Below are 27646 nucleotides of genomic sequence, written 5' to 3'. Positions count from 1 at the left end.
AATGTTTCAAATCCATAGGATATACCATTTGCCCAGGAGGGACCCCCCAGGCGCCATGATCCTGATTACATTCATGTGAAATGTTTGCTTGTGGGAAAGTAATATACGCTAACTTCGAGATCTATAAGTTGATACATAACAGCAGGAAAAAATAAAATGTACTTTTTAACCCGGTAGCAGCGACGGGCCAAATTTGTGGCTTTACCGAGTAGCAGCAACGGGCCAAATTTGTGCCATGATTTAAGCCCCCCAAAATAGATGATACACAAACTGATCACAAACGCTTCGATATATATTATGAAATGGTTTGTGTGGGTGATGATTTTTTCTCATTTTTCTTGCTGAGAGGGACCATTATCCCTTAAACTAAGGAGGACTAAATGCCGGATATTTTTCCTTCGCGAGTTAATATTAACATTATAATAAAAAGCGAAAATATAAATCTAATAGTACGTCATCGATGAGAAAAAATGTAATTTGATGTATTACAGCAGGTCAGAGTGGTACATGAATAATTAGAGCAAAGAATAGGCCCTAAAAATTCGCGCGCTTTCCAAAGTGTGGGAAAAATGTGACATGTCGGGTAGAATGAGGTGGAGCAGGTGGAACCGGTGGACATCTGCCCCACGCGGCTTCTCTCTCTCTCTCTCTCTCTCTCTCAATCAGGTAATGAACTATAATAATGTAAAAAAAATCTGATTTACACCATGGACCAAGACAACCGGGGCTTTCTGCCAGACACACACACACACACGCACACACGCACACACACACACACACACACACACCTGTGTGCAAAGAGGCTTACTGTTAAGTATTATATCCAAGTTGTAATTCAAAATTTGTAATCTAGTCTGCCTTGACAACCTCCATTTTCTCTTCCACTACCACGTTTTCTATTACGTTAGGGTAGATTACTACCCGGCGGGTCAGGAGAGTTTCCAGGCGCCTCCTACATTTCCACAAACACTCGAATGAGAGCCTTATCGTAGAATTTCAGGCTCTGGTGAAGGTATGACTAAGTTGCCAGCGATCACGAGAACACATTTGAAAGGAAGCGCGCCAGGAAAATTCAAAACATACGGCGCGAAAATTCATGATTATATAAGCGATCACAGCGTCACGGGATCAGAGAGGTTTGATTATATAAGCAATTGCAGCGGTTTAAGGGTTAAGAAACATGATCCCCGCTGCTACCGAGTTAAGAAACTTCAACTCAAAATTCCTCTCTCATCTAATGACCTACGCTGCTGAAAAAAAATACCTAAGAAACTTAAAGCAGAACCCAAAAGCTGTATTGTGGAAAATTTTCAATTTTGCTTTTGTTAAATGATGAGAATTTTTTTCAATTTTGTTGGTGTATCTAACGTTATTAATTTTTTTCCAACAATTATACTTTAATTGAAAAGAAAACTCACAATGCAGAGCTTGCGCTTCAGCTCCTCTTTCCAATGATGTATTGTTTATTAAAATCGGTCAAATAGCGGCGACGGAATTTATGAAAAACTGAAATTAATCCCGTTTTCTAAAAACAAGTTAAACTCCACAGATATATAGAGTTCGCCCTTTGAACCTGGATGCCTTCCCGGTTGGTATTCTTTAGTGAATTGCAGTTTTTACTTTGTTTTGAAGGACTTCGTGTGTTTGATGGTGTTCTTTTCTTGGAAATTGAGCCGAAATGAGAAAATTATCTCTGGCTCCTCCGGGGTGACTGATCAGATGCTAGTTTGCCTCAAGATACCATATGAATATTTTTTTAGGCTATTTTCTACATTAAAACATGACGATGTATGCACCTGTGTAGGAATATAGCTTTTTTTTTTTGCTTTTTTTTTTACATGCCAGCCCACAGTGCCAGTAGACTTTCTTGAGGGGCCTGAATGGTAGTCGGCCCCAGCCCGTCATGGTGCAGGCAAGTGTTTTATAGTGACATAAGTGATGAGCGGAGAAGGGCGGGAGGGGGATTCAGCCATAACTGTCATTTTTGCTGATTTCATCATAATATTTTGTCACATGCTAGCCGAGGCGTGTATGAGGACGTGTGAAAACTTTCAATTTTTCCGATATTTTTGAATTATTAATGCGGGACACTTCCCTTAACAGACTGGCCTTCTGGGATATTAAAGAAGCAGTTTTCCTTATGTGATTGTCAAAAAAGGTCAACTTGGAATCTAATATATCTATATCTCTGATGCCTTGCTCCCTCACGGGAACTTCCCTCCTAGGGGTGGCCACGGCAGAAGTATCTCCATCTGTCCCTGTTCTGGCACTCCCTCTCAGCACATTCAATCCTGCTACTTCCAACTCTCTCGCTCCAATACTCACTCACCCTATTGATCCACTTCACAGGTGGTCTTCCCCTGACACCCCCTCCCTCAATCCTTCCCTCATACACTCTCTTCACGAATTCATTCTCCCCCATTCTCATCACGTGTCCAAACCATCTCAATGCACCACGCTTCACCCACTCCACCGCTCCACACTCCACTCCTTTTGCTGTCGCACCCATACCAAACTGCTCATACACGCTTTCATTACTTTCTCCATCCCATCCTGACACACTGCTTGCACCTCTTATATAACTCATTTTCACTGCACGTATTCTCAATTGCTGTGCTGCATTCCATGTCCACGTCTCTGATGCATATGACAGAGTTGGCAGGATAACACTATTCCTTATTCCCCTCTTTACCTCAACGTTCACACTTCTTCCTTTCATAACTCTTTCCAATCCACCAACCACCTGTCTGCCCTTCACTGCTCTTTCCCTTACTTCACCTTCCATACTGCCATGCTTACATAAAACAGTCCCAAAATATTTAAACTCAGTCACCTCCTCCATTCTCTCCTCCTCTAACCTTATCTTACACTTCGTTGTACAGTCGACGCTAGAGAGTAGTGTCACGGTTTTCAGAATGTTTAGCCTGGTGGCGGTATCTGGCAACTATACCACGGTGACACATTCACTGGCGATGTTAGTGATGCGTTTCAGTGTGTACAGTGTGTGTGTGACCGTGAAATTATAATATTGTATAATATTATATTATAATATAATGTAGTTAGAAGTATACCAGATTACATGACTTCAATTTAGAAATGCGACAATGAATGTCTTCTACATGATGATGATGATGGCGAGGTAAAACATCACGAACAGTCTGAAACACTTTTTCTTATTAAACTTTGAAAATACCGTGTGCAATTCTGTCCTTCACAGAGGCAGGCAGTGACTAATGCCCCTTACCATCAAACAGCAAATAGGCTTGAGGGTCTGTTTAACTCGCAGCCTTAATTCCCGTCACTATAAAGCCTCAAAGACAATTCAGATCATCAAAAATCTAAAATTATTTCTCCGTGAAGATTACATAATATCGAAGTATAAATACGTGTGTGTGTGTGTGTGTGTGTCGCTGACTAGCTGACCCCTTGTCGCTCTCTCTCTCTCTCTCTCTCTCTCTCTCTCTCTCTCTCTCTCCTATTTATTTAGGTATTAAAAATTATACGTTTCCACAGCCACTGACGTGACAGCTCAACTGCAGTGCCTGTGGACATAAGGGCTTTAATAGAATACCGCTGCTCCAGCCAAGGCCCGCTGTCGACGACGCCATCATGTGAACGTTTATAGCCTATTATTACGTATAAATTTTTTTATAAAGAACAAGATCTCGGCTGTCAGGAATTTTTTGTTTTCAGTTAAAAGGCATAGCAATCTCCCCTAATAAGTGCACTATATTTTTAAATGTATCATAGTTTGATAAACAACTTAGAGTTGCTCTTGACTAAATTAGAACGAAACTAAAAGCTCGTGTCAAAATGTAGCGACAGAGCCTAAAGAAAAAATATTTATTAAGCGTTAGCGACGGGCACTGTTGATAAATATCCATCTTAAAATTATGTAGAGTGCACCTGTGACCACCAATCACCACAACAGTACGATTTCGATAGGATTTAATAATTTTCATGTCACGTGGAGGGGTTGCCAGATGTCGCTTTCTGAACGAAACTTAATGGACAGTGTGTCACTACTCTCTAAAGCCGACTGTACCTTCTGCTCCAACTCTGTATGACTTTGCAAAATCAATGACCTGTTCTCTCACCCTCTCAAATACCATAACCTTACTCTTTCCAGCATTCACTCTCAGCTTTCTCCTCTTACACACCCTGTCAAACTCATCCACTATCCTCTGCAGCACCCCCTCATTCTCTGCCAATAACACTGTATCATCTGCAAACAGGCCCGCAACCTCCGTACCTCTCACTTTCAGCCTTGGACCTAGCTCCCCCACTCTGGCTTTCATTTCTCTCATACAACCATCCATGTACAGTACTCTCTCGAGTCTCGCGCTTGCTTCATTCCTAAGGTATAGCGCTAAACTCGAGGATCGCGAAACTCGAGGTATTGAAATACATGAAAAAGCGCTTATTTGTTCAGGCCCGTGGAAAAAAAACACTTTTTTTCTCGACTTTATTCCCTTGATATCACAATTTTTTCGACTTTACTCTCTTGTTATCTCAAAATAGTAATAGGCAGAAAATGGGAAGTGAGAACAGATCGTTTTGAAGCCGCAGTTGAAGGCGGCTGCCTTACAGTTGGCTGGCAGTTCTGAATACACGCTTGTGATCCACGTGGTGTCGTCTGCTAAAGTAAGGGCTGTTGCTCGCGGTCACCCGTGGTACAGTTGGACAAACCTATAGCTTCTGGTAGTTTTCTGTGTGTTATGGTATAATCTGCTAACTATTTCTGTTATATATCATTAAATCACTAACATCGTGATTGACTTGTCGATGCCTGTTGAACGCAAACCGCCGCCGCAATCGCAAAATAGCTCACAGAGAGGTTCAACTTGCTTACTGCTTCCATATTTCCCTCACCGCTCACAAAGACCACAAGCGGACAAAAAAGAACAAATCCAGGCAAATTAACACTTTTAATGCTGTGTTTTCCCACAGCGCGCATGCGTGGTGGACAGCAGAATGACTAATTTCATCGGGAAGATATTTCTCGCAACACCGGCCAGTGTATAGTGGACCTTCTTCTTCTTCTTTTGACCTGTAATGTTTTGTATCGCTTCTTAGGTCCTCCTTCTCCACACTTTTATACTTCACAACATGCACTTGGGGCCACTTTCACGGTCATTTTGTTTGTATTGATCGTTATCAGTCGCGGGGATCGCCGCTATAGAATTTCCACGTGAAACTGGCCGATGGGTAGTGATGTGATGTGATGGTGTCGGAGGTATTGCCTTTACAACGGCACCTCGTGGCTGCTGCAGGGTTAGCCTCGCCCCGCACCTTACCACACACTCTCAACACCTGTCGCTTTCTCTGCAGCCGCCACTACCCCATAGGCCAATTTCACGTGGAAAACTATAGCGTCGATCGCCGCCATTGGTAACGATCAAAACAAACAGTGACTGTGAAAGCGGCCCTTATTTACTTAACAGTGCGCACTTATACACTTCACCCTGAACTTACGTGTTTTACTGTTCTTTTCTTTCCCTGATTTTGGTTTTCTATGCCCTTTTGCTATTTTCCACTCTTATTTTTCACCATCGCTGCCATGCATTACAGGTCAAAAGAAGAAGACGAAGAAAACAACCGGGAGATCTACAAAAAAGTATTTTGGACTGTGGTTCCCCAGTGTTCTCTTATCTTATTAATCAAGTAGTAAGCAAAGCAGCTCTGCCAGTCCATTTTACGAGTCTCTTGGTGGGCCATCTTCCGCTGCTTCTCAGCCACTGCCGTCGTCTGTTTGTTTACATGCAGTCGTTCGGTACCCACGTACCCACGCTTGTACTCACAACCGTTTTCCATTCATAAGGACAACCAACAACTCACTCCCGGTTGGGCATACAGGCAACCGCGGTTGCCCATAGCCCCAATGGTTGGACATCACCTTTTAAGGCAACACGCATGACGACGACGGTAGGTAAACGTGACCCGTACATGTGAAAGCACCGCGAAACTCGTGGCGGTAATGCGTGAAAGTCGTGATGGTAAGAATTTAGGACTAAGCGCTAAACTCGAGGATCGCGAAACTCGGATAGCGCGAAACTCGAGAGGGTACTGTACACATTAACCCCTTCCCCAACAATTTTTTTGTTAAAAACGTTTCTTTTTCAGACTAATTTTTTTTATTTTGGTTCTATATAGTATTTTTGATGCTGGTTATGAAAACAGTTTGTAATTATTTTTTCTTCCCATTTTTGTGGTTAACTTTTTATTTTGAGAATACCTTTGTCGGCAAAAACGAGTCAACTCGTCTTCCTATAAACCATATTTTTTTACCATATTTTCTTAATTTTTCTCAAAAACATAAATGGTCATGTTGTACACATATCCAGTCTTTGACTTACACAACATGAAATATTTCACTCCAAACCTCCTCCTTTTCAGTGGAATGTACTGTACCCATCCTAACCTTCCTTTGAACAACATAAGGTTCTCATCTATACATACATCTTGCCTAGGGGTGTAACACTTCCCAAAGTTCTCACACAATGTCATGAATACATCATAAATCTTATACAATTTTGAGTTGGGGTGAGTTTGTGCATCATGAGTTTCATTATCTACAAAATGAAGATATTGCTTTATCTTACTGTAGCGTTTCATAGTCATTAGCTGCCGAAAAATTGGCCTTTCAAGCAGTTCATCATGTGACCAGTTCATTTCTTCTTCTGGCATTTTCACAATACCCCCAAGCATTTTCATGGCAAAAAATACAAAAAGTTCAGCCTCTGTTACAGGGCGCCACAAAGAATCATCTTGCCCAGTTTGTTCAGCAAAACGATTAGTCTCTACCAGTACAGAGTCAATAATCCTTTTATCAATAAAAAGACTGAAGAATTCAAATGGACTCAGTTCTGCTGGGTTTTCATCAATCTTTATTCCAGGATTTCCTGTGAAAGGAAAACGTGGTGGTGGTGCATTCATACGCTCCTCTGACAACTCGAGGCTTCTCCAAGCTCTCCCCTCACCCCCCTCCTCCTCCTCACTTGTCGAGAAATAGTCATTGTCTGATGAACTGGCAGAGTTATCAGAAGTATTCAAGCTTCTGAGGGAAGGTTCATATTCACTATCTTCCGTTGAACTAGACATTTGGGGTGTAACACTTGAAAATGCTACAAAAAAATGAATGCAAATGTGGATGCAAACAACACCCATCCGACGACAATGGCTGTCGGAGCAAGTCTAGTAACAATGTCCTTGAAATCCCACAGCTCTACCCTATCGCCTCTGCCAGGCGTACGATTTGACGAGAATACTCGTTTCACACGTAGAATGGCTTACAAAGGCTTATAATCGACGAGTATATACGTATGTAGCTGGTTTTTGAAGGTAAAGTTTTAGACGAGTATACTCGTCAACGACTGAAAAAAGAACATTTTGTGAAAACGTGTATACACGTTTCTGCCGGGGAAGGGGTTAAAAAGCCATGGTGACGTCACACATCCTTGTCTCACACCCACATCTACACCAAAACTCTCACTCAACTCACCCTTCACGTGTACAGAGGCACTCGCATCCTTATAGAAGGGTTGGATTCCCTCCAGCAAACCCTCTCCCACACCATATATTCTCAGAACATCCCACAACCCCTTCCTGTCAACCCTGTCATATGCCTTCTCCAGGTTCATGAACAGCAAACAGCTTTCTATCCTTCTCTATGTATTTTTCAACTAACATTTTGAATGCAAATATTTGGTCTACACCAGTGTTTCTTAAACTTTTTTGTGCAGCGGACCCCTTTTATTAAAATTACTCATGTAGCGGACCCTTTATTATTATAATTTTATTATATTAAATTACTTCCATCCCAATGTGACTTAGCCACTGTAAAAAGCCATCAGGATTTGGTGCTACAAAAATAGGAATTTATGACGTTTTGGCCGAAAATTTGACTGAAATCGATATTAAAAATTATCCTGCGGACCCCTTGGAACATTCCACGGACCCCTGGGGGTCCGCGGACCACACTTTAAGAAACACTGGTCTACACAACCCCTCCCTTTCCTAAAGCCCCCTTGTTCATTGCCTACACTTTTCTCAGTTATTTTCTTTATCCTCTCATTTAAAACTCTTCCATACACTTTTCCTGGAAAAAAAGTTTAGATTCCAGAAATTGGAATCCAATGACCTCAAGTAATTTCAGTTACAACAGTGGATTACTTGGCTGTCAATTAAAATAACAGGATGTGGTCCTTCAGCAATTAAATGATACAGATATCTTGGAAGGATTTAATTTCATGCCATGAAATCAAGATCTGCATTCAACCGAGTGACCACACGAGACCTGCTTTAAGGATCAGGGACAGGGCAGAATAATAAGCATCATCGGCATTGGCCAATCTCAGACCTGGGGCGCGTCACAGTATTGGAGGGTAAATTAATCTCTCTCTCTCTCTCTGTTCATGTGTCAACCCATGTATCCATCTGTTCTACGCATCTACCTATCCATCTAAATAGATAGATCCTTATTGGTCTCTGTCTGTCAGAAAAAAAAAAATGCCCAAAACACAAAACTAGGAAGAATAGGAAAAAAATTGTTGGTAATTGAATAAATAAGCACCTGAGAGGCTTGCGGTCAATGAAGGCACGGTTGCGCAGGTCCTTCAGCATGCCGGCGGGTGACTCCTGGACTGCATGGGTGACAGTCAGTCGCATCTTGAGGAAGTCAACGAGCCGTCGCATGAAGGCAATGAAGTAATCTGCCATCCGAATGTTGCCCGGAATGTTTTCTGTTGGATGAGGTGTTGAACTGAGTTGACTTGCTGGGTTAAAATATTGGCATCATTGCATGTATGATGGCCTCATGCCCTCCTTGGCCTTTTTCAACTTGTTCCAACATTATTTTTTGTTTCAGTTCTGTTACCCTAGCAGCCAGGGCTGACAAAAATAAAGTGGGAATTTGTGGCTAGCCTACAGGTCATTTTCATTACATAGTCTACTGTTTCTTACTCTTTTACCAATCTGCATCAGCAATGATAGTATCTAAATGTAGTTATTCCTATATTCACTCTTCCATATTGTCACTTATTACCAATAAGTAATGGAAATAGATCCTAGGATTTATGACAGAACAATGAATGACTATTGAAGGTATTTAAATTTGGGCAATGCTTACACTGTGGCTGTACGTAGCATCACGAAACACCTCAAGCATGCGACTAAGTCTGGACTAAAAATTACCAAGAAATCTTTCATTAGATGAGTTAATGAAGGACGAAGTGACGACTATAGTATTGCACTTGGTGGCAGTAGCAGGAGTACGGAAAATCCAACTATCACAGCCCTAAGTTTGCTGCTTCAGTTGTTGGATGTTGTTCATTTATGTGAAGTCTCAACTTACACTTAGTTTTGTCACAGATGTTGTACAAGTTTATTTCTAATATTCTGATACACACATTTATTAATAAAGATGTAATGAAATATTCTTTTTCAGTATAAGGTGATATCTTAAAAATTGATAAGGGTTTCAATTGGAATGCTATGTCAATTTACTGCACACTGGAACAAGCTGAGAATGGGCCAATGAACACATGAGATCATCACCCAAGCAATGATGACAAGTCTGTGAGTCCCTCCCTGAAGATTTTCTGCAGCAGGTTACATGACATCTATCATAGTATAAGAGTGGTCTGATAATTGTGCTTTGGATTGCATCAAGGACTGGCCTGCCACCAGTCCTGACTTTCATCCCATCATAATCTTCTGGTCTTTCATGAAACAGGAGATCGAGGAGGACATTAGTTCATTACTGAAACAGAAAGTTACATTGCAAAGTGTGGGAAACTCTGACAGAAGAGACTGCACAGCCTAGTTGAGTCAGTTCCTCATTGTCTGCAAGAAATTTTTAAGAAGAAAAAATACAACATATTAACATTATGGAAATGGAAACATAAATGACTTTAATTTTGGTGAACTTTTTATTGCTAGTTGTTAATGACTACGTGGCTGCCACAGTTCACTGATTACTGTTTACTTCCCGCCAGAATTTTGGATTTCCATTGCATCTAATCTTAAAATTGTCTCTCACTGTCTCGTTTATATGGCATGTGGGTTTCTCCTTACCTTCAAGTATGTCTTTGGGAAGCACAGGGTTGGCAACAAGGTCCTGCTGGGATGCTGCTTGTCTGAGCCCTGCCACCAGCCTGTTGTACTCCTCCTGTAATCTGTTGCTGTCTGACACCTTCACCCTGGTCAGCAAAAAATGAGTTTTATCATTATTGTACATTCCTAAAGTTTTATTATGTATCCAATTAGATACATTGAGCCCTACAGACAAGAGTTCTAGTTTTACCGGCCTTTGTATGTGTTCGTTGAGGTGAGTGATGCTGGTCTTGGCCTTGTCTAAGATCCTGCGGTTGATGTTGATGCTCATTGAGTCCACACAAATGTTATCTGTCAATGGAGAGAGCCTGTTAAAACTTGTTGACACATTTTCACATTTTGACATATTTTCAAATTTGGGGAGGCGGTGGCTGAGTGGTAGCGTGCTGGCGTCGCGTTCAGGAGATCCAGGAGGGACGACAGTTCGAATCCTGGCCGCTACACAGCTGGGATTTTTCAGTCACCACCGAGTGGCCTAAGACTACCCACATGCTGCCCTGAAGGCCACCTCTAGATAACCTCTCCAAGGAGAGACTCAAAGATGAGCTCCGGGGGGCAGTATGAGCCAATGCAAGATGGCACCACTATAAACACTCGTCTGTGCCACAACAGGCTGGGGCGACCATCAGGCACCACCAGTGAAGAAGCCTAACAGTGCAATAGGCTACGATGTAAAAAAAAAAATAAGGCTTTCCTCACTTTACAGTTCATCAATTTGTTCGTATTTTTCTTATTAACCAGTTAGTTAATGCAAACTATATGATGCCAAGTTCTAAAGCTATTCTAAAATTCAATTCATACTTTACATATTTTCACCTTTCATATTTCACTATTTTTACTATATATCAACAAATCAACACACCAACACTGACACACGAGAAGGAAGTAATTACAGTCACACCTGGGTAATGAAGCAGCCACAAACAACATAAAAGATCAAGAAAGAAAATACAAGGTTGGGGAGAACTGGGACAAGATGGAAAAGTGCTATCAAATAAAAGCCACAAGGAAAACATCAATTAAATCTAGGGAGAGAGCATGAAGGATGGAAATTATGGCCCAACGTTGCATCTTCTTCTATCTTCTACCCATATTTTCATGGTAACTGCTCTTTTCAACTTGTTAACTGCATGCCTCCACCACTCCTATACCCTCGCTGCACAAAAATTTCTACTCTAGCACCTCCCACTTTATTTCCTATGGTACCAGTAGGCTTTCTTGAGGGGTTTCTTGGATGGCCCCAGCCCATTAATAGTGCAGGCAAATTCTATTTATAGTTGCTTGGCCCAAGCTGACCCTGGTGCTCCTCTTGGCCAAACTCGCTGAAGTTAGGGTTGATTGAAGATCTGGGCAGCATGTGGGTAATCTTCAGCCACTCAGCCATGGTTGAAAATTGTCAGCGTGCATTGGTGGGACTCGAGCCAAGTCCCCGGGCTCACCACACCCGCACGCTGACCGTTCAGCCGCCGCCCCCCCCGGCTGTCCAAACCCCTTATGCAAGTTAACCAGCATCTGTTTATAACTTTATCTTCAATTGCTATTTTCATGCTAACTGTTCTTACCTCTATCTTGTGGCATTACACCACAAGACTTTCTACTCTAGCTCACCACTCAGCTGTCCAAATCCCTCATGAAAAAGTTAACCAGTATCTGCTTATCTGCCATTTACCATTTCTATGAATAATATGGACTTGGTAATAAGCAGTGGTGTTAGTAAGTTTGGGGATGATGTATAGGAAGGCTAATTCAAGCAGATCATGATGCTTGTGTTCTGCAGGACAAACTTGATAGACGGTATGACTGAGAGGGGAGTTGGCAGATGGAGTTTAATGTCAGGATGTGTAGCATTTTGGATGTAGGCAGGAACAACCCTCACATAATTACACCTTAACCCATAGAGGCAGGGTGACATTCTGGTACATCGTAAGTGTGCTGGGTTCAAAGACCTGGTGACATTCCAGTACATCATAAGTGTGCTGGGTTCAAAGACCTGGTGACATCATGGTACATCATAAGTGTGCTGGATTCAAAGACCTGGTGACATCATGGTACATCATAAGTGTGCTGGGTTCAAAGACCTGGTGACATCATGGTACATCATAAGTGTGCTGGGTTCAAAGACCTGGTGACATTCCAGTACATCATAAGTGTGCTGGGTTCAAAGACCTGGTGACATTCCAGTACATCATAAGTGTGCTGGGTTCAAAGACCTGGTGACATTCCAGTACATCATAAGTGTGCTGGGTTCAAAGACCTGGTAACATTCCAGTACATCATAAGTGTGCTGGATTCAAAGACCTGGTAACATTCCAGTACATCATAAGTGTGCTGGGTTCAAAGACCTGGTAACATTCCAGTACATCATAAGTGTGCGGGATTCAAAGACCTGGTAACATTCCAGTACATCATAAGTGTGCTGGATTCAAAGACCTGGTGACATCATGGTACATCATAAGTGTGCTGGGTTCAAAGACCTGGTGACATTCCAGTACATCATAAGTGTGCTGGGTTCAAAGACCTGGTGACATTCCGTACATCATAAGTGTGCTGGTGACATCATGGTACATCATAAGTGTGCTGGGTTCCAAGACCTGGTGACATTCTGGTACATCATTAGAATTTTGCCATGATTCTGAGCTCAGCAACAATCTCTAATCAACTTTTTTTGTGTGTGTGCTGGCTGTAGCACCGGCAGGCTTTCTTGAGAGGCCTCATGGTGGTGCAGGCTAATTTCATTTATAATGGCTGCCTTGATATATGAATCTTGCCTGGCCCACGCCGCCCCCCCATTTGTTCCTCTAGACCAAAGTTGCTGAAGTTAAGTTGATTGAAGATCCAGACAGCATGTGGGTAATCTTCCACCACTTGGTGATGACTTGAAAAATCAGCATGTTTCAGTGGGGCTCGAACCTAGTCCACGCTAGGTCCTCAGGTTCACCACGCCCGCACGCTAACCACTCAGCCACTGCCTAGGTCTAGGTCATGTACATGTATATATTGTCTCATGTCTATGCAACAATACAAAGCTGTGGAAAATATATAAAAGCATTATTCAAGCCAAAGAGTTGATCTGAAAAATACATAAATTACCTATTTTTTCCACATTTGACATTGTTGCCGGGGGCAAAAGATATTAACATAAGACAACGTGCTTGGAAAAACGATTACATGAGTTCTCTTTCATCGACTTCGTAGCTATTACAAAGAATTTTGATGCATTTTGAAATGTTTTTAAAATTTAAAGTAAAAGATGTTTTTACTACTAAAATATGATTTTCATCGCTCTGCTGGGGGCAGGAGGTGATTACCAGTCAAGCATAGATTTTGGAGAGCCTATTTTCTCATGCATGTGCAAGTTTCTGTCACTATTAGAATAGGGAAATTGAAAAAAGTGCAAAATTGATCCACCCTACTGTACATCAAAGCTTGGTAAAGAGAAGTCACTCACCAATGTTGTGAGCCTCGTCAAACACCACACACGCCTCACGCTTCATTTCCTTGGACACTATATCAGAAATCTTGGGGTCCAGGAGGTAATGGTAGCTGTACACCACAATATTAGCATTAACTACCTGTGGATAAAAATACAACCTGAGAACATGGATATAGGAAATGTGTCGACTGCTGTATGGCACAAAATTAATTTTGTAGGAAGAAAGACCATCATGTGAAATATTCATCAAATGAAAGGTTACTAATTATGATCTAAATTAGCAAAGCTATTGAATATAAATCATGCTAAAAAAAAGTCAGATGTTATGAACTCACTCAGCACGAGTATATGGCGATGTCAATAGCTGTGTCGATGGACAAAGACCTGAATCTTCAAGCCCCTTGTGCTCCCTGTCTTACTCAATGGTTGTGAGACATGAACACTAAATAGTGACTTGGAGAGGTGGATTGATGCCTCTGGTAATAAATGTATATGCAGAATCATGGGATATTGCTAGAATGACTTTGTGTCAAACTGTGCATTGCACTGCTATCACCATCTCCAACACCAAGAAATATTATATCAAATAAAAGAGACAACAATGCTCTTCCTATATCAAACAGTACACATGTTAACACATCAAGACAACACAGCATTCTATTAAGACAACAGTCAGAGCAAGATGCACCTCAGTCATATGTTTGTGTAATGATTGCCACTCATTAACCATGTAACATGTAGTTTTAGGGGTTAGCAGGGGTAAAAGGTGTCAGTCACTTATCATGTCTATGTATAATTTTCACCTAACACTATCGCGCACGTGGATGCAACAAACGCGTCACTATAATTATCTGGTCAAAAAGCACGGCTTCTGATTGACACGACTATCGCATCACTGGGACAAAAAAATTCACCAAAAATTCTGTAATTCTCATTGACGTGTGATACTTGGTCTGTAGACACGCTAGCGCATGTCGGCTTGAGGTAAGCTGATAGACCCTTCTTGCTGGGAAATTTTCCTGGGTGACTGGTGACGCGAACAGAAAATCTCTTCTAGCAGTCGCAGACAGGTTAGTGTGTGGTGGGGGGCAGGGTTGCCAAAGATTTTTTTCTTTCAAGCTTAACTCATCAACTATATGTCATATAAGAAATATGAAACTACCATTGTATAGGTAATGATCTGTTCTTTAACCCTTTCCATCCATGACGCAGATGTCGGCGTCACAGTATGGAAAGGCCCAATAGGAAATGGAAGAGGATTAATCCTCTTCTAAACCTCTTAATCCTCCTCTAAATTCCTCTTAATCCTCTTCCATTTCCACTTAAGAGGTTTAGAATAAAATTAAGAGAAAATGGAAGAGGGTTAAAAGGTTTAGAAGAGGACTAACCCTTTCCATACGGTGACGCCGTCGGCCACTGACGTCAGTGTCGCCGGAGTGAAGGGGTTAAGATGAAACCATAAAAATAAAAATAAATATAAGTTATGGAGATAAGTGGAAAAAAGTGAACATTTTTGAAAAAAAAAAGTTTTTTTAAATTTATGACCGTTACAATTGGTGTATCAAAATTCCATTTGTTACACTAATTAGCTCATAAATGTCCGTTTCTTTTGTTATAGAACACAATTTGTTATATTTTTACTCCTTCTATGTGAAAATGTGAGTTTTTTTATTTCAGAAATCAGTTCGCGTCACTTCAACTCACAATATCTCCGTAAAATATAAAACAAACATCATTTTTTTTCTTTCCATATGAAAGAGCTTACAATTTACAGTGGAATGTATGTAGTTTCATAAAAGTGAACCGAGCAAAAGATTCGATAAGCAAATTTTGAAAAAATTTATACCACATGCTCAAGATAGCCAGTTAGGTGTGTTTTGGACAAGAAAATCAAGTGGGAGGGCGTGCGCGAAAATGTTAATATACTAAAAAACAGCATTCACTTACAGCATGCCGGGCCAAGAAGTAAGGACACCACCCTTTCTGGTGACCAAACTCCCGTAGATCATCCATGTTATAGCAGCCAGCTGGTAGGGGGAACTCGCGCCCATGGAGGTCAAATTTTTCAAAATATTCACACTGGGGTATTGTGTCATCCCGCTGTGCCCTGGACCGCACGTAGGAGGCAGTGAGGGCATGGCAACCACTGTCTATCAGCTTGGAGTCTCGTGCTTTGTTCACCTGTGGAAGGAAGGCAGTTCACTGAGAGCTGTCACACAGACATTACATGTGTTATTGTTCAACTAACAGTAAAAAGTGTGTTTTAGTGGTAAGTACAGTTTATTGTGTCAGAAAATGACAAACTAACTACGATATAAAAGGAAACAGCAAAATAAGTAGGAGAAAAGCCAAAAGCAAATGTCAACAAAAGTAAAGTGATGGTTTGTGAGCAAAGTAGAAGTGAGGTTGTAGATTTTGTATGCCCATATGCAGTGGGAATTGAATGTGAAAAAGAATGCAAAATAATTCTGAATGGTGAAGAAATGGAGGAGGTCAATGAGTTTAACCTCACGATGGCGCGCACGACGGCGCGCGTGGGCGTCCCAGAAGATATATAATGGCGACGCCTACGAGGCGTCATATTTCCATCCTTGTTCCCACCAATCACAAAATTCTTCCCGCCTTGTGTCTAAAATTAGAAGTCTCATTGTCTCTCTCTCTCAGACACCGAGGCGCTGACACCATCACGTCTTACCTCTCTCTCTCTCTCTCTCTCTCTCTCTCCCAGACACCAAGGTGCCATCACCACCCTTCCCCTTGCCGACATGACATGACTGTGACTGAAAATTAGCAGCATAATATACAGAGGCTTACAAGAGGGCGGGCTTTTGAACATCCGGCGCGAAGGGGTTAAGTACCTTGGATCAGTTATGTGTAAGCATGGTGGTATGGAGGGAGATATAAAAGAATGGGCATTGCAAGGAAGAAGGGTAGTAGGGTCTTTGGGACAAATCATGAATGGCAGAAGTGTGAGCATAGAGGTAAAGAGGGATTTGAGAAATACAATAATAGTACCAACCCTCACATATGCAAGTGAAACGTGGTCCTGGAATGAAAGTCAGAGGTCTAGAGTGCAGGCAGTGGAAATGAGTTATTTGAGGAGTGCTTGTGGTGTGAGTAGAATGGATGGAATGAGTAATGAAAGTGTGTACGAGCATTTTGGAATGTGTCACAGGGGTGAAGGGAAGAAGTGTGGAGTGGTGGAAGAAGTGAAGCGACAGACTTTAAAGTGGTTTGGCCACATGGAGCGAATGGAGGAGAGTAAGATGACCAGAGGGGTGTATGCGAGTGAGATAGAGGAAGGGAATGCTAGAGGACGACCTCCAGTGAAATGGAGGGATAGGGTGCGAGAGTACGTTAGGGAGAGGGGGGAAAGATCTTTGAGAAACTTTGAGCAGGCAAGGAGGGAGTGTCTGGATAGAGAAAGTTGGAAGCTCTTCTGCCGTAGCCATCCCCTGGTGGGAGCTCCTAGGAGCAGGTATCGATGAAATGATGATGATGATGAGAAAAGCCATCAGTGAACAGGGGCAGTAAACTAACAATCCCTAGGTGATCCTCTCTCCTTTTCCCCTTCACAGAGAAAAATGGAACTCCCCTACACTTGCAGACATTATCATCTGCTGACCAAGGGCCACAGGCAGCTGGCAAAATGGTGCAAAATCTAGTGCAGTATCCATTCCCAAAGTGACACGGGGGATAGGATTGTTGAGAATCATAGGCACCATTGCCAAAGTTCAAAAATCAATAGAACTGTGGTACCCTAACTAACTAACAGGGTGAATGCAACATTGGGCGCATTGCTTCACTCACCGCCGCCTCCACTCCTGCCGGTTCCTCCAAGCAAGCCCACACACACACACACTATCCCCACTCTAAGCCACTCTTGGCAGGGCCACTCAGCTTACCACAGCCATGAGTTATGTGGGCATACACACACACACACACACACACACACACACACACACACACACACACACACACACACACACAATAATAAAAAATAAATAAGTAAATAAAATATAAAAGGGGGGTTGTTTTATACAAAATAAAAGCATGACAATAAAAATTTAATACCACCAGTACCTGGCCTCTAATTCAGTTCAGACTAACAGGGGAAGCACCCGGAAGCACCAAAGTTGGCTGAAGGGATAGCAAACGGCCCGCGTTCAGGAGGGCGTCCACATGGTTTAAAATACTACCCACATGCTGTCCAGAAGACCACCTATCAACCCGGACTCTAGATTCTAGGATTAAAGATGAGCTCGGAGGGCAGCATGAGCCAATGCAAGAAAGAAGCCTTGACCACCATCAGGATCCACCGGGAAGAAGCCTACCGGCGCAATAGGCTACGACGTAAAAAATAAATAAATAAATAAATAAAAAAAAATGTCGGCAAACGATGCACTGTTTGGTGGCAGTCACGAAATGTTCTCCATTTTGAGGTGTTTAAACATATCATACCAAGATAATAAGAATGATCATAACTATAAGCAGCTGCTCAGCTGATAATTATTGTACACAAACAGAAAATAATGAATCGAATATTTTCAACAGCATCAGAATTGATATATATATATATATATATATATATATATATATATATATATATATATATATATATATATATATATATATATCCTCGATACGATTCTGGCGTGTTTGGTTTACGTTTTTTAAATAACGGGGTCCAAAATCCAAATAAATGTTTAATTTTTTTTTTTTTTTCACTTCGCAATATTTTAAGGAGTGGCCACCAGATTCAACAATCAGGGTACGCCACCAGCTATACGGCAACACGGTCGGTACCGGTACCAGACTGCTACGGTACGTACACCAGCTAGCAGTCGCTCATGTATATATATATATATATATATATATATATATATATATATATATATATATATATATATATATATATATATATATATATATATATATATATATATATATATATATATATATATATATATATATATATATATATATATATATATATATATATATATATATATATATATATATATATATATATATATATATATATAAAACAAGTGGTAGGTTTTTTTGAAAAAAAAAAACCGTAATTTTCACAGATAGATAGCGATTTTTTCACATAAAAATGCCTGAAAGTTTCCCTCCTCCATTATACGCTGAATGTACAAATTTTCAATGATTTTTTTCTTTGGGATGTTTTTAAGGGTCTGTTTTTCCTATCCAATAACAACCAAACTTACCTTTATTATTGTTTATAATCCTTCATAGTCCGTAGCTGTCCTATAATATGTTACCATAGAATCGATCTAATAACTACTATACAAAACTAAATCGGTGGAAGATCGTCCATGCCTTGCTGTTATCCTGCCGTCCCAGGCGCCATTTGTATGATCTTGATCTTGATGTCACAGGTGGCTTAAGATTGTATCAAGCTACATAAAAATCATATTGGAAAAACCATTTGTTCATTATTAATAATGGGGTGAATATGATATCAGAAACTGTACATCATGAGTCTTGCAGAGGAGTTATTTCACGCAATCCCAGCCCGCCACCATTTGCATTGTTTCAGAACCGAGATATCCAGGTACTGTATTGTTGTTCAAGTGGGCGGGAAGAACTGAGCTCAGCTGTGTGGCGTGGAGTCCAGTTGCGTGAGACATCTGTGGCTACCCATAAAATATCGTAAATTAAACATTTATTTGGATTTAGTTACCTGTATATATATCATAGAGGTTTTAAAATTAATGGCAGTTTTTCTTTCCTCTAATGTAAATCTAAATAACCCTGCAGGGTGGTATTTAAATGCCTCACTCTTGGGCATGTCGTGCTGGTCACAGTGTGAGAGATGCGTGACCCTTCTTAGAGACAGTTCATATGTAGCCATCCTTCCAGCAGGAAGGAAAGATAGATGTTGAAAGACAAGAGACAAAAGTTTGACCAGGCAGGATGCCAGCAAAGAAATGGAACTCAATATAATCTAAGGGACCACCAGTTATTTGACTAAAAGTTTAATAAGTTTCTCTCTCCACTGCGACATCCATCTGGGGCTCCCAAGGGGGCCTCGCGGAATGGCCTGACCTTGCGGCGAAAATTATATAGATTTCACCCACGAGTATTCTTTTTTCCTGGCATTATTATATATCATTGGTGTTATGGTACCCTCGACTACTCGAGCCTCGAAGCGCGCCATCACACATCACCACTTCACCAATAACCAACACACACACGAATCATCGAAGCTCTACCACGCACAAGCGCATTCACTCGAGGACTCGTGACTCCACACCGAGACTTCACCCATCATTCAATTGAATATCGCGAAGCCTCACACTTCATGGACTCGTCTCTCCCGCCGAGGTTATAAATAGACCTCCACAAGCTAACCCCGGCAGTCTCAACCAAAGGCAGCTCACTTCCCGAGGACGCAAGGACTCTTCACTTGTGAGCTAACTAGGATTCACCAAGGGGTCTGACACACACACTCACACACTTACATACACACATCTATCCACATATCCATTCTCACTTACATATATATATTTGTATTCCTTATGTGTAATTCTTAACTCTAAACTAAAACACCTCAGTGAACTAATATTTCATTCCACAATTGCAATTCTTATTTGGTTCCTCAAAGATAATTTTCATACTTAGTTCCTCATTGGTAATTGTAACTATAATTAATCACCTCAGTGAACCAAACCATTTACTCTTGTCATTGCCTATTTTGTCATGTTATCTTCTGATGTCAATTAATTGTATTATTAGGTTAAGTTTTAATAATAAGTAAAATTGTACCATTTGCTTTCACTTAACCTTATAATTATGTTATGTCACAGTTAGTTATCTTTCCAACACAAATCAACCCCTAGACATCAGTTAGCTGTATTCATAACATTAGTTTTGGAAGAGATTATTCTGCCTTATGAAAGAAAAAAAATATTAAAAAAATGCAAATCAATAGCGAAGTTTACCGACTCTGAAAAAAATAATTTAAAGGGACAACACTCGTGCTCACAGGCTGCCTGCTGAGAGGCAACTAAACCACGGGTAATTATCACTTCAAATCTAACGGCACGAGAGTTGACAATTAGTTTATTTTATAGGTCTAGCTTGGATCTGTGACGCAAAAAATTTTGCTGCGATTCTGAAAGATACTTCAATTTTGGCGAATTTTTAAGTCTTTGATGCAATTCAAGTCAAAAGCTCATGTAGACGATTCCGTTATGCCACAAATCACGTCGTGGTGCATGAAAGGGTTAATGCAGCAGCCAAGTGTTCTCACCTCAGGGTTGATGCACAGGTGCTTGCGGGAAGCCAGCCCGACACCAACAAGGTTGGATGGCTCACCCGTCTCCTTCTCTATGTAAGCCTTCAGCTTGCGCAGCTCCTCAATAACCTGTGTGAGAAAGAGCATTTGAGTGCAGAAAGCTTTAAACTTTGATCTGAAATTGTCAAATTATGAAACTGGTAATACATGCCTCTTTTTGTCTCACTGTGTGGTATACATAAGGCAATATTGGCAGTGGTAAACAAATCTATTATTGAGTAGAAATCTTCTAAACACATGTACTATTTTTTTCTGTAGTTTAGGTGTCAGGTGAACAGAAAATTACTTACATTATCCATACTCATCCCTGCCATGAGTGGAGGGGAAGGAGGATGCACGGTTGCAACACAGTGAAAGTGTGAATTTTCATGCAAGTTGTGGCATATTACCATCAAAAGCAAGCACAATGTGGTAAAATGCCCAACTCATCAATGAAGAGTATATAAAGACTTGCATTGTTGTAACTGACAAAATAGCAACATCTCCATGTGATCAGCTGAGTGTCACTATTCCAATATAATTACAGTTACTCTATACATACTCTAGCCTTTTACAGTAATATCAGTCACACAAAATATTCAATGAAGCACAAGCTCTTTTGTCCCAAAGAGCAGTCATGAACCCCCCATAAGTTATAATAGAAGTACTGTTGAGCCTTGCTAACTCGGACTATTAGGGGGAAAGGTTGGTCCGACAAACGCGAATGTCCGATATAGACGGATTTACCCAAAAAAACCCAAAGAACCTCAAAAGCAAACCTAAAATACACTCGACCCTCGATTTAACGGCTGGGTAGGTTTGTCCGGTGCAATTGGCCACCCATCCAGACGGCCAAGTGTACGTGTGCAGACGGCCACGCGCCGGGCCCAAACAGCTGCATTTGTTTGTTTGTTTTTCCTGTCAATGTGTTCTCTCTCTCTCTCTCTCTCTCTCTCTCTCTCTCTCTCTCTCTCTCTCTCTCCAGGCTGGGCCACAGATAATAATTCTTACTGCCACACTGCGATAAAGATAAACGTTCAACAAAATACAGATGTTTTTACACACGCACACACACACTCTCTCTCTCTGCATTTGTTTGTTTTTCCCCTCAATGTGTTTCTCTCTCTCTCTCTCTCTCTCTCTCTGCATTTGTTTGTTTTCTCTCTCTCTCTCTCTCTCTCTCTCTGCATTTGTTTGTTTTCCTCTCAATGTGTTCTCTCTCTCTCTCTCTCTGCATTTGTTTGTTTTACCTCTCAATGTGTTCTTCTCTCTCTCTCTCTCTCTCTCTGCATTTGTTTGTTTTCCTCTCAATGTCTCTCTCTCTCTCTCTCTCTCTCTCTCTGCATTTGTTTGTTTTTTTCCGCTCAATGTGTTCTTCTCTCTCTCTTTCTCTCTCAATGCACGTGTATACACACACATTGAGAGAGAGAGAGAGAGAGAGGCCTAACTTATCACCCCACCCTCCTCCCTATGTGTGTGTGTGTGTGTGTGTGTGTTGAATGGTGTGTGTGTGTGTGTGTGTGTGTTGAATGGTGTGTTAAATGGTGTGTGTGTGTGTGTGTGTGTGTGTGTGTGTGTGTGTGTGTGTGTTGCATGATAATAACCACAGACATCTCGATCTTGTCCATTTCACGCGTGATCGTGTCCGACTCCAGTCATTATCCTGGTCTTACATGTATAGGACACACACACACACACACACACACACACACACACACACACGGAGTGTTTGGATGAGTGAAGGAAGGGTGGGATGGAGTGTGTGTGTGTGTGTGTGTGTTCACACTTACAGGCCTGTCGTATCTTCCTGCCAGCTTGCCCTTCTCTCTCTCTCTCTCTCTCTCTCTCTCTCTCTCTCTCTCTCTCTCTCAATCAGGTAATGAACTATAATGTAAAAAAAAATCTGATTTACACCATAGACCAAGACACACACACACACACACACACACACACACACACACCTGTGTGCAAAGAGGCTTACTGTTATGTATTATATCCAAGTTATAATGAATTACACGACAATTCCTTCCTCCAAGTTTCAGCTTTACGTAAACATTAAAAATTTGTAATCTAGTCTGCCTTGACAACCTCCATTTTCTCTTCCACTACCACGTTTTCTATTATGTTAGGGTAGATTACTACACGGCGGGTCAGGAGAGTTTCCAGGCGCCTCCTACATTTCCACAAACACTCGAATGAGAGCCTTATCGTAGAATTTCAGGCTCTGGTGAAGGTATGACTAAGTTGCCAGCGATCACGAGAACACATTTGAAAGGAAACGCGCCAGGAAAATTCAAAACATACGGCGCGAAAATTCATGATTATATAAGCGATCACAGCGCCACAGGATCGGAGAGGCTTGATTATATAAGCAATTGCAGCGGTTTAAGGGTTAAGATAGCGTGAGTGGTAAGTTGACGTGACCTGTACATGTCAAAGCAGCGTGAAACTCGGGGTGATAATGCGCAAGTCGGGATGGTAAGCATTTAGGACTAACCGCGAAACTCAAGGATCACGAAACTCGGGAGGGTACTGTAGATACAAGATGGCCGTTGTTGTATTTAGCACTAACACCTCACAAAGACAAAACATGGCATCACTGTAAATAGTAAACAGTAATAAATCTTTGGTAATTTTGTTGAGGTAATGAATAGCTTTATGCTGAAGCAATAGCCATAATTTATATAAAAAAGTGGCAGTAGCTGATAACATTTTGTACACTTACCATGAAACACTGCACAATGAGTGAATCTACGAACCAACCCTTTTATTTACCATTTCAAAGTCACAGCTGCTCAGAGTAAGAGCACTGTAACTCTTCAACCAACAGTGAAACACTTTGAACACGGAGAAGGGCACAAAGTAACATACTGTATCATAGTCATAATTGTAAGTAAGGTGGCAAAATGTAATACTGCATATAAATTAAATTCAGGAAAACTGTGGAATTTTTTATTTTTTTCCAAATATATCTTGCCAAATTATAGCTGGGTTTTATACTCCAGTGCATCTTATATGGCAGGAAATACATTAAGTGATCAAGAATAGACTCTCAGGTCTGTTTTCCAGCCATCAAGCTGTGGAAGGTCACCAATTTCCTTGAGCATTTTTCGTTTGACACTTTTCTAAATCATAAAAACATTACAGAACATCTGAGTGCTTATAAAAAACAACATACCTTTTCGATCTCCGGAATGGTTCTGGTGCAGTAGATAAGTTTGGTGAGTGTCTGGGGGAAGGCAAGGAGGTAGGAGACTGTGAGGGAGAGGAGGGAGATGGTCTTCCCAGTTCCTGAAGGCATCTCCAGTAAGCAGTGGCCCTGGGGTGCAAAGGTGTGATAAGCTTGTGGGTAAAATATGGAATCATTAAAGGAAATTAATAAAACAGTTCCACATTATACACAAGAAAACTAGCATAACTCTTGGGCACATCCACCATGAAAACTGACAGACATTTCACTGCCTGTAGTTGCAGAAGAGCATATTTGCCTATACAGATAATTCTCGAGTTGTGATGGGGTTCGGTTTCAGCAGGCAGGTCGTAAATCAAATTGGTCACAGGTTGGATGTTTGTGGCATGACAGGTCTGAGCCTGTCAAACACCTTTCAGCACAGGTTAATCTACAGGTATACTTTGACATGAAGGAATGAAGATCTTGATAAATTACATAGCTGTGGATAATAGGTTGAAGCGGGATATACGAGACCCAAAGTTTGTGAGCAGAATGTTTGATTGTTCTGACCACTTTGCAGCAGTAACAGAAGAATGAGAATAAATAGGAATTCAAAAGATAGGGTCAACAAAAAGATGGGAGAAACTGACAAATGGGAGATTACATTAGCAGGATAGAGGGATGTGATAGGTTATAGAGTTGCTTTAATAAGTCATACTCTTACATAATTGTCTAGTGTAGACCAAAAAGGGTCAAGACTGTTTTAACAAGTCATCCATTTCAGAGTTATACATGTCAATAGCTGTTAGTCAGTTAAGGTAAAAGACAGAAAAAATAAGTTAGCAGACTGCAAAGGTGTGCAACTTATAGAATGCTTACTCCACTATGGCTGAAAGATGCTGTGTTCAAGTTGATTCAGTCTGGGTTCTGAGGAGCTGCTGGTTGCTGCTGGGACCAAAATAAACACACCTACCCAGAAAATCTGCATATCCAAACAGCTCTTGGCTAAACTAGCCCAGAAGTGAGGGATTTTGCTGTAAGCAAGAACACACACACACACACACACACACACACACACACACACACACACACACCTTGGCATCGAGGGCACGCTTGAGGTCCAGCATGTAGGAGTACTGCTCAGGATAGATGAAGTCATACGGGAAGAACACCCGCATGCCATCCACGTCCAGACTAAAGAAGAAAATGTGAATTAGCTAATGGCTAGGAATTTTAACCTGTTGAGTACAAAATTGTGACAAGAAATTTACCTATTTTTTCATATTAATACTTTTTGAATTGTGAATAATTGATTGATTGGAGTAGGCAGTCATGATGCTGCACTTAAGGCAAAACATTCAGTGCATAGTCTGATAGAAAAAATCTAAAATCTTTGTGTACCTAACAAGGCAGGTAGGTTGGGTTAGTTTGAACTTTGTACACAACTCAAAGGAAAATGAAGGTTTCAGAGTAGTTGATTAGACATTCAAAGCCATACTTGAAAAGCTTATCAAAAATACAATTATGGAAAGACAGGCAACAGGAAGCCTACTGGCTCATTACGAGGTTTGATTTCCAGAGTCATTGCCATTGGTTTTCTTAATATAGTAATCCCTTGGTACAACGGACCCACTTTTAACAGATTTCAGATATAATGCAATAGGTCAGAGGGTCAGAAATCCACGGGGACTGACCGAGAATAGTTTTTGAACCAACCACACCCAGCAACTGCAATAGCGTCTGATAGCCATTTCGCCCTCCTCCCTTTATCTGCTGTCCCATCCTTCAGTTACTGTAGTCTTTTTCAGCCCACCTGATGAAATATTTTCCTCCTTGTGGTTTCTATTAAAATGACAAATGTATTTACCATATTTTGCGACATTTAATGCACACTTTTTCACTGAAAAAATGCCAAAAAGTTACTCCTACGCGGTATGCGCCGAAGGTACAAATTTTTATTGATTTAAGGGGAAAGTTCGTCTATATTTATAAATTAGCTGAGGTTGTTGATTAGCATGTATGTCACGTATAATATCGCCTTCGTCATCATACACGAGTTTCAAGTAAATAGTACAGTTAAGATTCGTTTTAGGTCCGTGCCAGTATCTCATTACCTACCTTATGAAACATCAGTATCTCTTCATATATCTTTATGTGGAAGACGCTTTGAAATCCAATTCAAGGACTTTTTACTCGAAAATATGGATGGATAATGTTTAAGCCCGTCACCTCCTCTGGTGCTACACGGCGGTGGTGTTAGAAATACCTCCTCGCTGAAATAAGTCACATATACATGAGGGGGCAGGGGGGGGGGCGGCCCCCCGTAGCCCCTGGGGGGGAGGCCCCCCCCCCATTAGTAGGTCGTAAAGTTCGGTTGGAGTAGTTTGAATATGCCCTCTGCGAGCTATTTTATGGCTCTTGGCGGCTGCAGTGTCGCCGCGGCCAGCAGAGGAGGCGGCGCGCTTTTGTAAACATTATCCCCTATTCTCAAGAGTAAAAAAAAAGTCCTTGAATTGGATTTTCAAAGCGTTTCCATGACTGTTGAAGGTTTGTAGAAAAGATATATGAAGAGATACTGATGTTTCATAAAGTAGATTATGAGATACTGGCACGGACCTAATACGAATCTTTACCAATAGTACAAATATACAGTACCCTCCCGAGTTTTGCGCTATCTGAGTTTCGCAATCCTCGAGTTTCGCGCCCAATCCTAAATTCTCACCATCCCAACTTTCGCGCATTACTGCCCCGAGTTTCGCGCTCCTTAAATTTTATTTAGAGTGTCAACTCCTAGACGGTGTTAAAGTAACAAAATACCCTCAAAAACTGCACAGGCCAGATAAAGATTTACCAAAATTTTTACTAACCACACAGAGCCCCACACTACCTTACGTACAGTATCAATGAACATGTCTTCCAGTACTTAGCTATGCGTGTCATGCACCTGCACAGTGACCTGCACATTATTTATCGAGATCATGATGTCACTCAACACGGCCCAGAGTGAATAAGGCAGCCCGTGTGGACAATGCCGCCACTCACTGACAGTGAGACAGCCACACTTACATCATGGTGGTGGGGCCCTTGTGTGCGTGTGCGGGGCTATGCAAGGGGCCGTGTACGCGGCTGTTTGCACCGGGGAACACACGCGGGTGCCTCCGTTAGCTGGTGGGCGGCATGGCAGCAGCAGACACACCGCCACGCCGGGAGCCCTGCCTTGAGTACCTCGCACTGCCCGCCGCGGCCACTGCCAACACCACACTCCTCCTGGACGCTTTCAGAGGGACAGCAGAAAATAGGCTTGGCAGGCAGTGCTGGGGCTGAGGGTGTGGAGGTGGCCCGTGGGTGCGGGGGCTGGCTAGGCAGGCTTCGCGGTGCGGCGCGTGGTGTGTGTTGTTGTCCTCCTGGCAGTGTTGCCAACTTTAATTTTATAATTCCGCTACACGAGCCTCAAACATGCTAGAAAGAACCCCAATCCGCTACATTTTTTAAGATATACATTTCCACCTCAGACGAAATATATCTTATCTAATGGTTAAATATATAGCTAAGAACCCAAAGAACACTTATTTTGACAGCACAAATTTATATTTTACTCGCACCGAAGCATACACCATTCTCG

The 27646-nt window shown here is 41.5% G+C and overlaps 1 protein-coding gene across 1 annotated transcript in view; it reads right to left on the bottom strand.

Annotated features, from left to right (window-relative positions):
- LOC126982373 (general transcription and DNA repair factor IIH helicase subunit XPD-like) overlaps positions 1–27444 on the bottom strand; it is a 53209-nt gene extending 25765 nt beyond the window's left edge. The window contains exons 1-9 of the mRNA XM_050834385.1: positions 27091–27444; positions 25119–25218; positions 24031–24171; positions 20829–20942; positions 15494–15727; positions 13562–13685; positions 10308–10404; positions 10075–10199; positions 8573–8741 (exon numbers count right to left, since the gene is read on the bottom strand). Of these exons, the coding sequence (XP_050690342.1) occupies positions 8573–8741; positions 10075–10199; positions 10308–10404; positions 13562–13685; positions 15494–15727; positions 20829–20942; positions 24031–24171; positions 25119–25218; positions 27091–27095 (1109 nt within the window). The 5' untranslated portion in view covers positions 27096–27444. The remainder of the gene's footprint in view (positions 1–8572; positions 8742–10074; positions 10200–10307; positions 10405–13561; positions 13686–15493; positions 15728–20828; positions 20943–24030; positions 24172–25118; positions 25219–27090) is intronic.
- Positions 27445–27646: the final 202 nt, after the last annotated feature.

This window comes from Eriocheir sinensis, chromosome 50 (assembly GCF_024679095.1).
Source record: "Eriocheir sinensis breed Jianghai 21 chromosome 50, ASM2467909v1, whole genome shotgun sequence".
Lineage (NCBI taxonomy): Eukaryota > Metazoa > Arthropoda > Malacostraca > Decapoda > Varunidae > Eriocheir > Eriocheir sinensis.
Note: the sequence above shows the minus strand (reverse complement) of the source record. Positions and strands in the feature narration are given on the sequence as shown.